Raw genomic sequence first — 15,115 nt, forward strand, 5'->3', positions numbered from 1 at the left:
TGTGCGTGTGCCTGTGTGTGTGAATGCGTGTGCAGGCGTGGATGTGCATGTGCGTGTGTGCATGCAAATGTGCGTGTGCCTCTGGGTGTGGATGTGCGTGTGCAGGCGTGGATATGCGTGTGCCTGTGTGTGCGGGCGTGGATATGCATGTGCCTGTGTGTGAGGGTGTGGATGTGCATGTGACTGTGCGTGTGCCTGTGCGTGCGTGCATGTTAAAGGGTCTCACACACACTGAGTTCAGGGCAGTTGTTCTGGAAATGCCATTTCCTCCCTTGCCAGGCTGCAGCAACAGGGATCGAGGTTAGATAGTAAGAGGAACTTCCCAGGATGTCAGGAGTCCAGACACCAGTTCTCACAGTGATTCACATGACCTTTAGAGGGCCCTTTCCTGGGACAGGTCTCCAGATGCAGGCCACTTGGCAGGGGAAGAGGGTCAGCCAGAGCAGCCTGGATTCCTGAGTCCTCCCCTGCCTGGGCCTCAGCCTTGCTGGTGGCTAAGTAGTTGGGTACCCAGGGGTCATGGGGTGGAGGAGGGAGCAGGGAGGGGTTAATTACCACCCTGGCAAGCCTGCCAATTAGAGGAAGGAGTATAATTTGGGGGTGGGAGTAAGGTCCCCAGGCTGGAGGTGTGTCCCCCCAGGCTGAGCCTCACTAGCGTCAAAGGGTTAATAGCCCCTGCCCAGAAGCCTCATTAACCAGGGCGGGTCTGGGGAGTGTGCTGGGAGGGGAGCCCCCAGACCATCCAGCTCACAGAGGCTGAGGGAGAGGCTGAGGCCCCCTCCTTCTCCCACAACATGAGTCCTTTCAGCCGGTCACCTGCCCAGGCTCTCTGGGGACATATGACACTTCTCCCCCAAGACGAGACCCCAGCAGGGACCCTAGCAGAGGCTGATCCCGCCCCCCGCCCAGTCCAGAGATCATGGAGCCCACCTACCCGTCCATTCCCACGCTCTGTCTCTGTCTGACTTTGACCAACTGCTATCTAAGCAGCCATTCATCGTCCATCCTTCCAGCGGTCCCACCAGCCCCCCTCCTCCTCCCCCAACTCTCCACCCTCCACCCACCCACCTGTTTGTCCACTCACCAGAGTCAGGCTGGCGCCAGCACCCCCAGTTTCTATGTGGCTGGATGGGGCGAGTGTGGCTCTTCCAGGTGGGACAGGGGACTGTGTGTCCGTGGCAAGTGCGGCATCGATCCTGTGTGACCACAGCACAGGACAGGCTCACAGGAGTCAGCGTTGCTTCCTGGAGGAGGGGGCCGGGCATGTGCCCTGGGCAGGGATTGGAAAGCTGATGGAGCCCCTGGCACATTTCTCAGGTGACCAGGAGGTCAGGGGGGTGAGTGTGCCCGTCCCCCAGCACAGCTGGAGGGGCGGGGGGCTGTGGGAGAGGTCCGACCAGGGCTGATATTGGAGGAGACCCACGAGCCATCTGACCCAGCCAGGCTACCACTGTTCCTGTCGGCAGGCACATCCCGCGGTCAGCACCACACCCTGCAGCCTGGCTTCAGTTCCCGCTCCCAGGGCCTCGGTGGGGACAACACCTCTGTGAGTGACCCCCTCCCCATGCCTTGGAGAGTCTCGTGGGGGAGGCTGGGGGGAAGCTGGAAGCTCCAGGGTCAGGGAGAGGGACCGGTGAGCCCCCAACACCCCCTCACTGCTCTCCTCCCTGCCCTCCCTATAGACCTTCCGGCACATTGCCAAGCCCACCTACAGCCCTGCCTCCTGGTCTTCTTGCTCAGCTGTGGACCTGAGCTCCAGTCGGAGGCTGAGCTCTGCCCACAATGGGGGCAGCACCTTTGGGGTTGCAGGGTATGGGGGAGCCCAGCCCACTGTACCCATGCCTACCCGGCCCCTATCCTTCCACGAACGCGCTGGGGTGGGGAGCCGGCTGGACTATGACACCTTGTCCCTGCGCTCGCTGAGGCTGGGGGCTGGAGGCCTGGACGACTGCTACAGCGTGGTGTCCGAGCAGCTGGAGCCCCCAGCTGCCTCCGCCTACAGGGCCTTCGCCTATGAGCGCCAGGCCAGCTCCAGTCGGGCAGGGGGCCTGGGCTGGCCGGAGGCTACCGAGGGGCCGCCCAGCCGGACCATCCGTGCACCAGCCATGCGCACCCTCCAGCGATTCCAGGGCAGCCATCGCAGCCGCGTCGGGGCCGGGGCGGTGCCGGGGGGTGTCCTGGAGCCTGTGGCCCGAGCACCGTCTGTGCGCAGCCTCAGCCTGAGCCTGGCCGACGCCAGCCACCTGCCGGATGTGCGTGGACTAGACAGCTACGGCGGCCACCGCACTCTGCAGAGGCTCAGCAGCGGGTGAGCTGGGCCTGGCCTGGGGAGGGGACTTCTACCCTGGCCCTGGCCCGTCCCCAGGGCAGACTGACCCCTGACCCCTGTCTCTACAGGTTTGATGACATTGACCTGCCCTTGGCAGTCAAGTACCTCATGGCCTCAGACCCCAACCTGCAGGTGCTGGGAGCAGCCCACATCCAGCACAAGTGCTACAGTGACGCTGGAGCCAAGAAGCAGGTGACCAGCCACCCCTGCTGACCACCCGATCGGCCCCCCTCTGCTCCCTGATCTCTGGCCCCTGGCCACCTCTCACCGACGCCCCCCGCTGACTGGGCAGACCCCGTGTGGCCCAGAGCCTCCCCGGCACAGAAGGGGGAGGAGCAAGTGATCTGCGCCACTCCTACACCTGCACACCTGTGCACACGTCTGCACCAGCCACACACAGGCACACCTCCCCGTGCAGCCGAATGCGTCGGGACACGCAGGCGCACCTGCAGGCGTCCGTCAGCGGTATTCGCCTGCGTACGCTTGCATGCGCTGTGCGATGCGTGCGCGTTCTCACACCCACGTGCCCCGCGTGCAGGCCCGCAGCCTGCAGGCTGTGCCCAGGCTGGTGAAGCTCTTCAACCACGCCAACCAGGAGGTGCAGCGCCATGCCACGGGCGCGATGCGCAACCTCATCTACGACAACGCAGACAACAAGCTGGCCCTGGTGGAGGAGAGCGGCATCTTCGAGCTGCTGCGGACGCTGCGTGAGCAAGACGACGAGCTGCGCAAGAACGTCACAGGTGGCCCGGCCTCACCCCCAGCCCCACGCCAGCGCCTCTCCTTCCCTCCGCCTTTTTGTCCCTTTCTCCGTCCACACCACTGCCCTCCGCCCCCACAGCTACTCCGGTGGCACGTCTCCGCAGCTAGCCTCCAGACCCCTTGTCCCCAGGCGCTGTGCTCTCTGCTGTGTCACACCCCCGGGACCTGCAGCTCACACGCAGGCTCTCTAGGGGGCTCCTGGGGGAGGCTCCAAATGCCACCTGGAGGGGCTGGAGGGACCAGCAGGCTGTCACTGACCGCGGCCGCGGCCCCACCTGCCCCAGGGATCCTATGGAACCTGTCCTCCAGCGACCATCTGAAGGACCGCCTGGCCCGAGACACACTGGAGCAGCTCACGGACCTGGTTCTGAGCCCCCTCTCTGGGGCGGGGGGACCACCCCTCATCCAGCAGAATGCCTCCGAGGCTGAAATCTTCTATAATGCCACGGGGTTCCTCAGGTGCATGGGTAGGGGGCAGTCAGCTGGGAGAGGCCAAGAGGGTGGCCATGGGGAGAGAGCTGAGTGCCTGGAAGGGGGCAGGGGAGGCCCGGAGAAGGGGCCTTTGACCCTGAGGTCTGAGTGGCAAGGTGGAGCTGGCCAGGGAGGTGGGGGCTAGCCAAACGAGGCGCAGGTGCTGATGCAGAAGTGGGACAGGAAGCTGGGTGTGGCTGACATGTCAGATGTCCTAGGTCCTGGGGGCGCAGGCTCAGGTTTCATTAAATCGGGGACTTCATCTGACACTCATAACCCCCACTCTGGATACTCAGAGGGGTGAATGGGGGATGGGCATGCAAAGAGGCCAGGGCCAGCAGGTGCTAAGAGGTGCAGCCCAGCTCAGGGGAAGGAGAGGGCTGGGGCTCAGGGTCTCAGCCCTTGGGTTTGGTTCCCACTGGGGATCTCTGATCTGCCTCCACCCACAGGAACCTCAGCTCAGCTTCCCAGGCCACTCGCCAGAAGATGCGTGAGTGCCACGGGCTGGTGGATGCCCTGGTCACCTATATCAACCATGCCCTGGACGTGGGCAAGTGCGAGGACAAGGTGAGGGGCGGCCATTGCCTCAGGGCCCTGGGGGTTTCCAGCCCAGTCTGACCACGGTCTGCCCTCTGCAGAGCGTGGAGAATGCTGTGTGCGTGCTGAGGAACCTGTCCTACCGCCTGTATGACGAGATGCCGCCATCAGCCCTACAGCGGCTCGAGGGCAGGGGCCGCAGGGACATGGCTGGGGCGCCATCCAGCGAGGTGGTGGGCTGCTTCACGCCTCAGAGCCGGCGGCTTCGAGAGGTTGGCACGGACCTGGGCAGCTGGGAGCTGGGGGGCCCCCCGGCCTGAGCCCAGCTGACCCTCCCCACCTCCCACCCAGCTGCCCCTCACGGCCGACACGCTCACCTTCGCCGAGGTGTCTAAGGACCCCAAGGGTCTCGAGTGGCTGTGGAGCCCACAGATCGTGGGGCTGTACAATCGGCTGCTGCAGCGCTGTGAGCTCAACCCACACACAACTGAGGCGGCCGCTGGGGCGCTGCAGAACATCACCGCGGGCGACCGCAGGGTGAGGATCCATGCCTGGCCTTGCGCGGGGGACACGCGGGTGAACAGAGAGGGCACAGGAGGGCTCTAGGAGTTTATTCTGTCGGGCCGGGATGGCAGGACGAGTGCAAATACGTGGATGAGCCAAGACATCAGAGGGAGGGACAGGACATGCAGCCGAGGAACACCTGAAGGGTAGCAAAGAGCACGAGGCCAGCATCCCAAACCAGACGGGCCCCAGAGGGAGGGACAGGACATGCAGCCGAGGAACACCTGAAGGGTAGCAAAGAGCACGAGGCCAGCATCCCAAACCAGACAGGCCCCGGAGGGAGGGACAGGACATGCAGCCGAGGAACACCTGAAGGGTAGCAAAGAGCACGAGGCCAGCATCCCAAACCAGACGGGCCTTGGAGGGCCCCGAGATTTAGGTTCTATGCTGGCTTTAAGGAGACGTTTGAGCTGAGGAGGGGCCAACTCAAGTCACACTTGGTGAGGCTCCTGGCTGGGGTGTGAAGGCAGAAGCAGGGAGACCTCTTAGGGGACGGTGCACTGAGCAGGTGAGAGACAGCGAGGGGCCAGTCCTGCCTCAGAATCCCCAAGATTGGCTGGGGAGATAGAGAGGGACAGAGGGACAGAGAGAAGAACCACCCTAGAGTACAGGCCACAGGGGCCAGGGCTTCGCCCGCTCTCACCAGCTCCTCTCCCACCTGCAGTGGGCGGGCGTGCTGAGCCGCCTGGCTCTGGGGCAGGAGCGTATCCTGAACCCGCTGCTGGACCGGGTTCGGACCGCTGACCACCACCAGCTGCGCTCACTGACTGGCCTCATCCGAAACCTGTCTCGGAATGCCAGGAACAAGGATGAGATGTGTGAGTCAGGCCGTCCTGAAGCCTGGGTTCTGCCCTCACCCTGCCTAGCTGGGCTCGCACCTGGATCTTCTTTTCTGCTGTCCATTTGGGCTGGCCCCTGGCAAGCTAGTGCTGGGTGAACAGACGGGAGGTGGGGGGGACCGGAAGTGCTAAGGTGGCTGGGAGTGGAGGTGGAGGCTGGCTTCCCGCCCCCCCTGACCTCCTGGCCTCCCGGCAGCCACCAAGGTGGTGAGTCACCTGATTGAGAAGCTTCCCGGCAGCGTGGGTGAGAAGTCTCCCCCAGCCGATGTGCTGGTCAACATCATCGCCGTGCTCAACAACCTGGTGGTGACCAGTCCCATTGCCGCCCGAGACTTGCTCTACTTTGACGGGCTCCGAAAGCTGGTCTTCATCAAGAAGAAGCGGGACAGGTGAGCCCCTTCCCCACGCACCCTTCCCCATGGCCCAGCCTGTGTCTCTGCTGACCCCAGCTCCCCGCCAGTCCCGACAGTGAGAAGTCCTCCCGAGCAGCCTCCAGCCTCTTGGCCAATCTGTGGCAGTACGGCAAGCTTCACCGAGACTTCCGGGCGGTATGTTCTGGCGATCTGGGGCAGGCAGGGGTGCAGGACATCGGGGTGGTAGGGTGGGGTGGCAGGGGTGGGGGACAGTGGGGAGGGGGGTGGACCGAGGAGCTCCTGTGGAGCAGGAGACTCAGGGAGTGGGAAACATGAGAGAGGGGTCCAGGCCCAGACCAGGAAGGGTGGGGCCTGGGGAGAGCAGGGCCTGGAAGGCAGGCCCCCTAACTCTGGGCCCCCTCTCCACTGCAGAAGGGCTATCGAAAGGAGGACTTCCTGGGCCCATAGGTGAGGCCTTCCTGGAGGAGGAGGATGCAGCGTGGCCCAGCCTCCAAGGGACAGGCTCAGCTCTGCGCTGCTCACTGGCCAGCCCGGCAGAGGCTGATGGCCTGGGGCCTCTCGATGGAGCCCCGTGTGCAACTCTGAAGGGCCTAGGGCACCAGGGAGGGGATGGGGGCTGGTTGCAGGGACTTGGCTTCTATAGGGCAGGGGGTAGGGCAGGGCTTGAGGCTGCTCTGGTGTGTGGGGTGGTGACCAGGTCTGGGAATATTCCCAGTGCTGGGAATAAAGGTGGCCGTGAACACAGCCGTGCAACTTTCTTCGGCTGGCCCAACCCGGGGTCCAATCCAGGGACTCAGCAGTGTCCCTGAGCACAACCATGCCTGCCCCTGAGGATACTCACACCCTGAGCATACCCAGAGGCTTCTCCAGATCAGGAGACCAGGACAAGGAAGACAGTACCTCTCACGGAGAGCTGGTGAGAGTGGAGGGAACAGGGCAGACAGCAGAGTCAGCCCTGATGCCGGCTGAGGCCCAGACACAGTAGAGCTGAGGGCCTTGTGCACAGAAGAGTGACCACTCCTGGGAGAGCCGGGAGCTCTCCTGGCTTCGGTTCTGCCCTGCTGGACCGTCCTCATGTGGCAAACACACCCAACACCTGTCTCTGCCCTGCCTCGCTGGGCCTGAGGTGTCCTGACCAGGGACTCACATTGTCCGACTGAGTCCTGGGATCCCATATCACCAAACCAGGCCCACTCATATGTTTACAGCAAAAGACTTCTTCCTTAAAGCTCAGTACCTGAAGTGTAAGAGGACTGCCCCCTCCCCCAGGACCTGGCTGGATCAGAACAGGGCTGGGGACAGTCACGCCCCCAAGCAGATAGACCCAAAGAGGCTACTACAAGAGATGTTTCTGAGCTGGCTCAGGATGGAGGATGGTCAGGACAGCAGGAACAGCCAGATTTGTGACCGAGTGAACGTGGGGTAAGAAAGGGGAGGGGCTGAGGGCCACGGACAGCCTGAGACAGAAGTGAGGGGTGCCCCACCCAGGGGCTGCATACCCCCTTCCTGCCCCAGGAGAGGAGAGGCTGAGGCCCAGGCAGGATCTAAAAGGACTTTATTTCCTGGCAGTAGGAGGCACACTGGAGCAACTCCCCTTCCCTGAGGGTCTCAGGGCTGGTAGTCCTGCTAAGAGGAGAAAGACCCCACCCCACTCTGCACCCAGCTGTCCTTGGAGATCGTGCTGTTCTGGCGGGTGGGGGCTACACGTCATCCTCCGACACCAGGCAGTAGAAGTCCGTGCGGGCGCTGTAGTTGCGGGAGCCGAGGTCGGAGACATCTACCTCGCTGCCCCGGCCCTCTCCAAGCGAGACCCCACTTGCATGCAGTGGAGCTAACGGCTCCCCAAAGACTGGCCCTCGGACACCTGGGAAGAGGGTACCACCAGGCCTAAGGCTAGGCTGCCCACGGCCTGACTTCTGCCGGGACCCATGCATGGGGGTCACTCCTTGCTCACCCTCCTGCATGGTGGCATTTGAGGTCCTGGAGGTTCCCAGGCAGGCCTTGGGCCCAAGTGCCCCCAGGAAAGAAGCAGTGAGGGTGTGCTGGGGGGTCAAGCCCACCTATGGCCTGCAGGGAGGAGTCCCCTCCACCTGGACCCCTTTCTGGGCTCCTTGGCCCTGTGGGCCCCCCACCTCCAGCCCAGGCCAAGCCTCTCAGGGTCAGGGGTGGGGCCAGCTGAGCATACCCAGGTCCCCCTCGGGGTCGGGGTCCAGCTGCAGGTTCAGAGTCCGACCCTCTGGGACGTGGCCTTGTACAATAAGCATGGGGTCTTTGTCATCCTGCAGCCGGGTCTGGGGGTCTCCCTCCATTGCTCTGTACCGCACCTTCCGTGGCAGCGCCAGCTGCAGCTCTTTCCAAAAATCTGAAGAAGGCGCCTGGGGGCCAGGATGGGGCCGTTAGCCTAGTCCCCTTGGCCACAAAGAGCACACCTGGAAGGGTGTGTTCACCTGGCTCCAGGGATCTCAAAGGAAGCCCCTCTTCTGGGCAGCAGGCCACACAGCCCTCACCCACGGGCCCATTCACAAACCCCCATCCCATACAGATGCCCGTGGAAGAGCCCCTCTCTGGAGCCCGGTACCACCCAGCCCTATTTCGGGGCTTCTCCCCACACCCCTCTGCGCACCACGGAGCCGGGCCTCCAGAGCAGCAAGGTCACCAGGTGGCGGTGCTGGCGCAGCAGGTGGAGCGCGGGGTGCACGGGGTCGCGCCTCTGACCCTCGAAGGTGATGAAGATGGGTCTGCGCGTGAGCTCCAGCAGCCGGCACAGGCCCTCCCTGCGGGGGCGGGACCGTCAGGGGGACGCGGCTGGGGGCCCACCCAACCCAGCGCCGGACCCACCGGAAGCTGTGGCTGCACCAGGCCCGGCCCAGGAAGGCGTCCGACAGCACCACGATGAGGCGCCGGCAGCGGCTCAGGTTCACCAGCAGGTCCGCGGAGGGCTCTGCGGGAACCGGGCGTCGGCGGGGCCGAGGAGGGGCGGGGCCGAGGGGGCGGGGCCGAGGAGGGGCGGGGCGGGGGCGGGCCCAGAACGGGGCGGGTCCTTGGGAGGGAGGGGCCCGGTCTCGGGGCGGGGGCGGGGCCTGGACAAGGCCAGGGAGGGCGGGGCCCGGGCCCAGAACGGGGCGGGACCCGGAGCTAGATGGGGCGGGGCCATGGGAGGGCGGGGCCCGGTCTCGGGACGGGGGCGGGGCCCGCGGTACCCGCGCGCGGCAGGAGGTCGCGGTCATCCAGGAAGAGCTTGTAGCCCCGACGCCGCTCTAGGTGCGGTTTCAGGATGAAGTTCACGAACTTCCGGTCCTCGGGGCTGTCGCTATAGGAGACGTAGGCGTCGTAGAGCTTCCCGTCTGCGGATGGCGGCGGGTCAGCGCTCCGCTTTCTAGGCCCGGGCCCACCACTCCCCGGCCGCCGCGGCTCACCACCCGCCCCCCCCCGGGAGTCCGGGTCCTCTAACCTCTCCCCACGCGCATGCGGGGACCAGTCCCGCCCGCCACATCTCCACCCCGCAGATCCCGCACACACGCCCACAACCCCGCCCCCAGGCCGCGCCCAGACCCTCTCCAGCGCGGGCTCTTTCCGGGACTGTGTGCTCGCCAGAGCCTTACGAGGGCTGACGCCTCCCCGCTGCCACCACCACCCCCCTTGCCCAGGCAACCCGCCCACCCAGAGCTGAGCCTGGGGAGGCCCCATAGCTAAGTCATCCCCCTCGGCCACCCGGCCCCACGCACCGTTCATCTCCACCTCCCCGCAGGCGTCTTGGTACCAGCGAAGCACACTGAGGCGACACTTCACATAGAGCAGGGCCGCCAGGAACAGGGCCAGCAGCACCAGCAGTGAGGCCAGCACCGCGGCCACGTGGCCTGCTGGGCCTGGGGACAGAGCTACAGCCTGAGCCACTGCCACCCCCACCCAGCGTTCTCCGAGCCTCAAGGCTCCCCAGGCTTCCCTTCCACCCTCCACCCAGCGTACCCCACTCACCAGCTCTCCAAAGAGTGAAGGAAGAGGAGCTGACATTCCGGATGGAGCAGGTAAAGGCCCCATAGTCCTCAGCACGGGTCAGGTTGACCCCCAGAACACTGGACACAAGCACCTCTGATAAGTTGTCCTTGACCCTGGGGAGATCAGGCCCAACCCTCTCACCTGGGGCCTGAGAGCATCAGTGGATGCCCCTAGGCCCCACCTGTCAGACTGAACCACAGAGGCTGCAGATGTGGGCTTCCTGAGTGATCCTTGCCCGACTAGCTAAGAGAAGTAGCCAGAACCTGGTGGGGGTGTGGATCTGTTTGGGGATAGTCACCCTGATCCTGGGTCTGGGTTTTGGGGGGCAATGCCTAATTCAGGCCATAGGATTGTGCTGGCACCCATGGCGCTGGGCAGTCTACAAGGCGCCTGTCCGCAGGGGCCACCTGTCCCTGCAGTCACTAACCCTTAGTCTGTGTCAAGAGTGGCACTCTGCCCATGTCCAGGTGGTTATAGACCAGGGTATAGGTGGCCATGGGTAGAACCAGGGTAGTCACCTCACCCTGGACACTTCCATCTCTTACCAGGAGTCTTCATGGAGGTCATAGTGGCTCCCATCGCCCAGCGGCAGCCTGTCTTTCAGCCACTGGACTGAGGGCAGGGGACAGTGGGGCCCAGAGACCACCCAGGCTGTGCAGTTCAGAGCCACTACACTGCCCAGGGTGGGCCCCAGGGCCTGGTTTCCAGTGGGGGAGAGGAAGTCAGGGGCCCTGTCACAGAGGCCTACAGAGAGAGGACCCAGTCGTTAGCCATGCTTGGGATGCTGGGGTCCCACCAACCACAGATGGTCTGTGGGCCAGGAAAAAAACAAGATGGTTAGTGGCATGTGTTGCTTGGTGGCCACACCATGTCCATGCACAAGTCCCACCAGGGACAGGGCTTGGCACTTGGCATGTCTTCCCCCAGTAGCAGCTGGGTCTTGGGTGTTCTGCCTGACCTCGATGTGCTCTGGGAGGCCGTGGCTAGAGTCATAGCTGAGCTGACCCACCCCAGGCCAGTGGGGGCCCATCTGGCTGCTCATCCACCCGGGACATGAGCCCAGCTCCCACATTTTCTGTGTACACCCGTTGCCCACTGCTGCAATGCCCACCCCAGGTGAGCAGCCGGCACTGCAGCCCTCGCCCCACCACCTCTGCTGGGGAAGCTGCAGCAAGTGTGAACACTGGTGCTGAGCTTGCCAGCACCTTCCACCTGGGATGGGAGCATGGGATTCCAGGACCCTCTACTCCTGGTCATGGGCAAGCTTTCCCAGCTCCCTGAGACCTAAATTTTCTGATTTTCAAATCAGGGTGAAGAGTCCTAGTGGGACATGAGAGGAGACCACCATCATCTTGATGGGGTGGTCTCTCAGCAGCCCACATCTACTCATCCTGCCCCTGGGGGCCCCCCACCAGCTCCCACTCCCAGTGTCCCTGAGCTTTGTTGACCCCCCACAACCATGGTCTGGAGGCTTTGGGCAGGAGAGGGCTCTGGGCTTGTCCTAATCGTGGGGTCAGGACCTTGGGCTATGTGGGAGGGGCAAGCATAAGCCTTTGTACCCCTGGCTGGAGGCCAAGCTGAGAGCCCAGGCAACATCACAGGTGGAGCCAGCCTGAGGGACAGGAGGTGGGAGTGGGGCCCATGCTTGTCCCTCTCTGACCCGTCTACCTGCCATGGTCTGGCCGGGGCCTCCTCGAGGCAGGCTGGGCACTGGTGCCACCCCCCGGCTCCACGGGGCTCCTTGGCTGAGCAGACTGGTCCCCCAGGGGGTGGGTAAGACTCACTCTCTGTCTTTGTGGCCGGTCAGTCAGGGCACCAGGATGGGTCAAAGGCTGCTGCCATCCCAAAGGAGAAAGTTCAACAAGAACTGGATGAGTTAACATGTAACTTTGCACCAGCTGCCCCATGGATTCTGGGGACGCCAGCATAGCAGCATGTGGAGCACGTCACGTGTGGCTGGAGTGGGCACAGCCCAGGCAGCTGGGAGGGGCCCTCAGAGTGAACTTCACCTGTCCCAGGGTCACCGTGATGGAGGGAGGGACCATGGATGCACACCCCTAGCACCCCTCATGAGGCTGGGAGGTGGCTGTGTTCCCACTACCCCCTGGGACAGGGGTGCCACATACAAGGAGGGCTGCAGGGCAGCCCTGAGCTCACCCAGGCCGTGGAGAGAGGAGGCATGTGAAACTTGCCCACCACCACACGGTAAGTGTGGGCTGCTGGACCCTGAGCCGCACTCCCCCTGCAGGGTTCTGTTCTGGACATGTCCCATGTGCCCGTGTGTGTATGGACACGGCAGGCAGCACCCAAGGCTAAGCCAGGCCGCAGTCATGGAGGCAGGAGGGGACAATGGAGGCCTGGCTGGCCTGAGTCTGCTCCAACAGGCCTCATGGGTCCCTCCTCCTTCTGGGTCCCACACCTGCATCCCCCCCACCCATTTGTCATTTCCAAAACCAAAGACTCTTGTCCACATTGTCTAGTTCTCCAAGGGAAACCCCCACCCCACCCGTAGGTGGCTCTTCTCTCCTATGTGGGGGCTGGGACCACTCCCAACCCGGACTGGCAGTGGCCACTCATGCCTCCTGACACAGAAAGCTCTACAGTGAGCTGGGCTGAAAGGAGGGGCCAAAACCCCCAGCGTCGGGGCCTTCACTGAGAGCCTCCTTGACAGCCAGAGCCTTGGGTCCACCTCCTCCCTGGCGCCAGTTTCACCCAAGTGATCCAGCAGGTACTCCACTCCTGCCTCAGGCCATCCTCCCCACCCTGCGGGCCCCTGAGGCTTTGCAGGCACAAGTCTCTTGGCCTCCCCACCATTCCTTCTGCATGGTGATGCCACCGTGGACCTGGCCCAGCCTCAGCACAGCCAGAAGCCCTGGGTTTGGCTGGGATGGGATTTCCTCGGGAATTGGTGGAGCATCAGGCAGGGAAGGGGTGAGGAGGTTCCTTCCAGAAGCGCTCCCGTGGAGGGCAGTCTTGCAGGTCCTTGAAGCAGGAGAACCAGTCCACTGGGAGGCTATGGAAGACTGGGCAGCTCGCATCCCCTACCCCAGTGTGCCCAGAGGACATGTCTCCAGCTCGGTGGATCCCAGGGAAACTCCTGCAGCGGCCCTCCCACGTCTTCAAGCTCAGAAGAGCTTTTACCCCTGGGAAGGCAGCCTTGAGCCTTCCTGGAAGCTAAGGCCAAACCACACATCCAGGGACAGGTGCCCTCCCCCTGCACACCGTCCCCTGCATCGTCTGTTTTGCACACCCCATGCACACACAGCCCTCTCCCCACGCGCACCTGAACTACTGTCTCGGCGTGTGGGCCTCCATGCACACTCCCCACACCGCCAGCACTCTGGCCGCACCCCCACACAGCACGTACGTGTCTGCAGCAGCTCCCACAGGGTGCACAGCCATGAGCATCTGCGCAAGCCCCACACCACACACACTGCACCTCACACCTGCCCTTGCTGCCCGTGGCGTGCGGACAGCCTCCTGTTACCCCCTGCTCTTATGGACACACACATACCATGCCCACGCATGCTGCAGGCCTCCCCTCAGCCAGGCCTGACTCGGAGAACCAGCCTCAGGTTGGAATGGTGTCCAAGGATGAGGACACAGGCTCACGCGGAGCGGCAGGGCTGTTATGGGAGTACACGAAGTCACCTGGTTCCGGCTCTTTCCTCCTGGTGGGGAATGTCGGTCATTGAGGTCATTGACGTGTGCTTGGGAGCAAACTCTCTGCTCAGCTGGGCCCCCAACCCGGTCTGCGGCCAGGACACATCACCAAGCACAGTGAGGACCTGTCTTTTGTTTGTGTGTGTTTTAATCAGAACTTTCCCTGTAGCTTCCTGGCTTTGCAGTCACATCCTCTCCTAGACCTAAACCCCACCCAGGCAGCCACCCCCATCCCAGGCAGGCGGGCAGTTGGTAGTTCTCACCCCGCCTGCCCCGCCTGCATTGCTTCTTCCTGTAACTCTGAGTCAAGCGGCTCCTTCCTCTGGGGCCCACCCCAGCCCACCCAGGCATCATACTTCCCGAGGCCAAGCCTGGAGGGTGGAGGGGAGCTTGCAGAGGGGCTGGAGCCCAGGGTGATGTGAGGGGGGGGGCTCCTAAGGAGACTCCCAGTCGAGGCCATGTTGCGCACACACGAGGAGAGCCAGCTTCCTGGACACTGCCTACGAAGCTACACTAAGGATGGTGGGGGCCTACAGGTTGCTCCCCCTGGCCCAAGTAAGCAGCCCCAGTGTGTATCTGACCTGTGGCCTGCTGGGGTAAGGAGGGTCCTGTGGAAATTCCTGCCAATAATAGGGCCTTGAGCAGAGCTTTTGGGCCCCCTCCCTATCTGATTCCCCCAGGTAGTCCCCAAACAGTGAGCAGTTAAAAGGGGGCTGTGTTATCACATGGACCTTAGTTTCAGGCTGGGATGGGAGGACAGTCCCCACCCCCCACCCCACCCCTCTGGCCTTTCCAGATAAGGGAGCAAAGAAGGCCTCAACAGAGGCTCCTGGGCTCTGACCCCAGGTGGGGGGCGGCCAGTATCTCCTTTTGTCACCACTGACCCCCCCCCAGACTGACTTGGGACTCAAGGCCCAGCAATAGGTGGCTGGCATCACTACCCAGAGAAATCGGGCAAGGGTCCCCTTCAGGCCCTGTCCCTGTTCTCACCCACCCAGGGTCAGAGGCCCGCCAGTGGGCCACCTTCAATATTGGCTTTTTTATGTCCTTAATCTGACCCTGTCCCAGCCCTGCTCTTCAACCTCCGCCCCCCGTGGCCCTCAAGACCCTTGGATGATGGTGCATCTTGGGCTCAGGGTCCCCACAGAACTGTAGGAAGATCTGACTGCACCCTTTCTCCACTGAGCCTCAGCTTCCTGGATGCACATTAGCACAGTACCAGCCTCTCCTTGAAGGTGCTTCAGTGGGCCTGATGCCCAGGTTACCTCCTACAGTAGTCAGTGACCTGCATAGGAGCACCCAGGTGGGAAGCAAAGAGCCCCAACCACTTTTGCTGCCTCTCAAAGCTCCTGCCAGACTGCCTCTATGTGCCCCTCTGTGTCACCATCTCACAGCCATGACAGGACACCTCCCCTTCTGCTGCTAAAGTACACCTTCACCCCAGGCCCACTCTCCAAGGTCAGCGCAAAGAAGCCCACATGGCCTTAGGCGCTGTCTGGAAGGGCCCTTCCGAATCCAAGGCCCCCTCCCTCTCCCCCCACCACCCACCACACTCTGCCCCACACCCGGTGGTTCCTAGA

At 63.3% G+C, this 15,115-nt stretch overlaps 2 protein-coding genes across 3 annotated transcripts in view; one reads left to right on the forward strand and one right to left on the reverse strand.

Annotated features, from left to right (window-relative positions):
* The window catches only part of PKP3 (plakophilin 3), a 9,394-nt gene extending 2,774 nt beyond the window's left edge, over nt 1-6,620 (forward strand). The window contains exons 1-13 of one of the 2 annotated variants that reach the window (XM_021692188.1): nt 1,222-1,317; nt 1,467-1,546; nt 1,683-2,308; nt 2,398-2,521; nt 2,868-3,072; nt 3,376-3,550; nt 4,012-4,129; nt 4,201-4,371; nt 4,451-4,636; nt 5,328-5,481; nt 5,699-5,891; nt 5,963-6,050; nt 6,288-6,620. In XM_021692188.1, coding sequence (XP_021547863.1) covers nt 1,293-1,317; nt 1,467-1,546; nt 1,683-2,308; nt 2,398-2,521; nt 2,868-3,072; nt 3,376-3,550; nt 4,012-4,129; nt 4,201-4,371; nt 4,451-4,636; nt 5,328-5,481; nt 5,699-5,891; nt 5,963-6,050; nt 6,288-6,323 — 2,181 coding nt within the window. In that variant the 5' untranslated portion in view covers nt 1,222-1,292 and the 3' untranslated portion in view covers nt 6,324-6,620. Of the gene's footprint in view, nt 1-1,221; nt 1,318-1,466; nt 1,547-1,682; nt 2,309-2,397; nt 2,522-2,867; nt 3,073-3,375; nt 3,551-4,011; nt 4,130-4,200; nt 4,372-4,450; nt 4,637-5,327; nt 5,482-5,698; nt 5,892-5,962; nt 6,051-6,287 lie in introns of those variants that run through there. The other variant, XM_021692187.1, reaches the window with a different exon arrangement.
* Nucleotides 6,621-7,432: 812 nt separating this feature from the next.
* SIGIRR (single Ig and TIR domain containing) lies at nt 7,433-13,560 on the reverse strand. Its single transcript, XM_021692206.2, has 10 exons — nt 13,387-13,560; nt 11,541-11,707; nt 10,418-10,616; nt 9,852-9,985; nt 9,602-9,742; nt 9,077-9,220; nt 8,715-8,817; nt 8,500-8,650; nt 8,062-8,251; nt 7,433-7,740 (listed from the first exon to the last, which is right to left on the reverse strand). The coding sequence occupies exons 2-10, from the start codon at nt 11,545-11,547 to the stop codon at nt 7,577-7,579; spliced, it is 1,233 nt and encodes a 410-aa protein (XP_021547881.1). The 5' UTR covers nt 11,548-11,707; nt 13,387-13,560; the 3' UTR covers nt 7,433-7,576.
* Nucleotides 13,561-15,115: the final 1,555 nt, after the last annotated feature.

Source organism: Neomonachus schauinslandi, chromosome 11 (assembly GCF_002201575.2).
Source record: "Neomonachus schauinslandi chromosome 11, ASM220157v2, whole genome shotgun sequence".
Taxonomy (NCBI): Eukaryota; Metazoa; Chordata; class Mammalia; order Carnivora; family Phocidae; genus Neomonachus; species Neomonachus schauinslandi.

What these genes read in the sequence shown, in the direction of transcription:
- SIGIRR (XM_021692206.2), bottom strand. An exon ending in CTTCACTCTTTGGAGAGCTG is followed by an intron (nt 9,743 to 9,851) that starts GTGAGTGGGGTA and finishes CTCTGTCCCCAG; the next exon opens with GCCCAGCAGGCCACGTGGCC. An exon ending in CGACCCCGAGGGGGACCTGG is followed by an intron (nt 7,741 to 8,061) that starts GTATGCTCAGCT and finishes CCCTCTTCCCAG; the next exon opens with GTGTCCGAGGGCCAGTCTTT.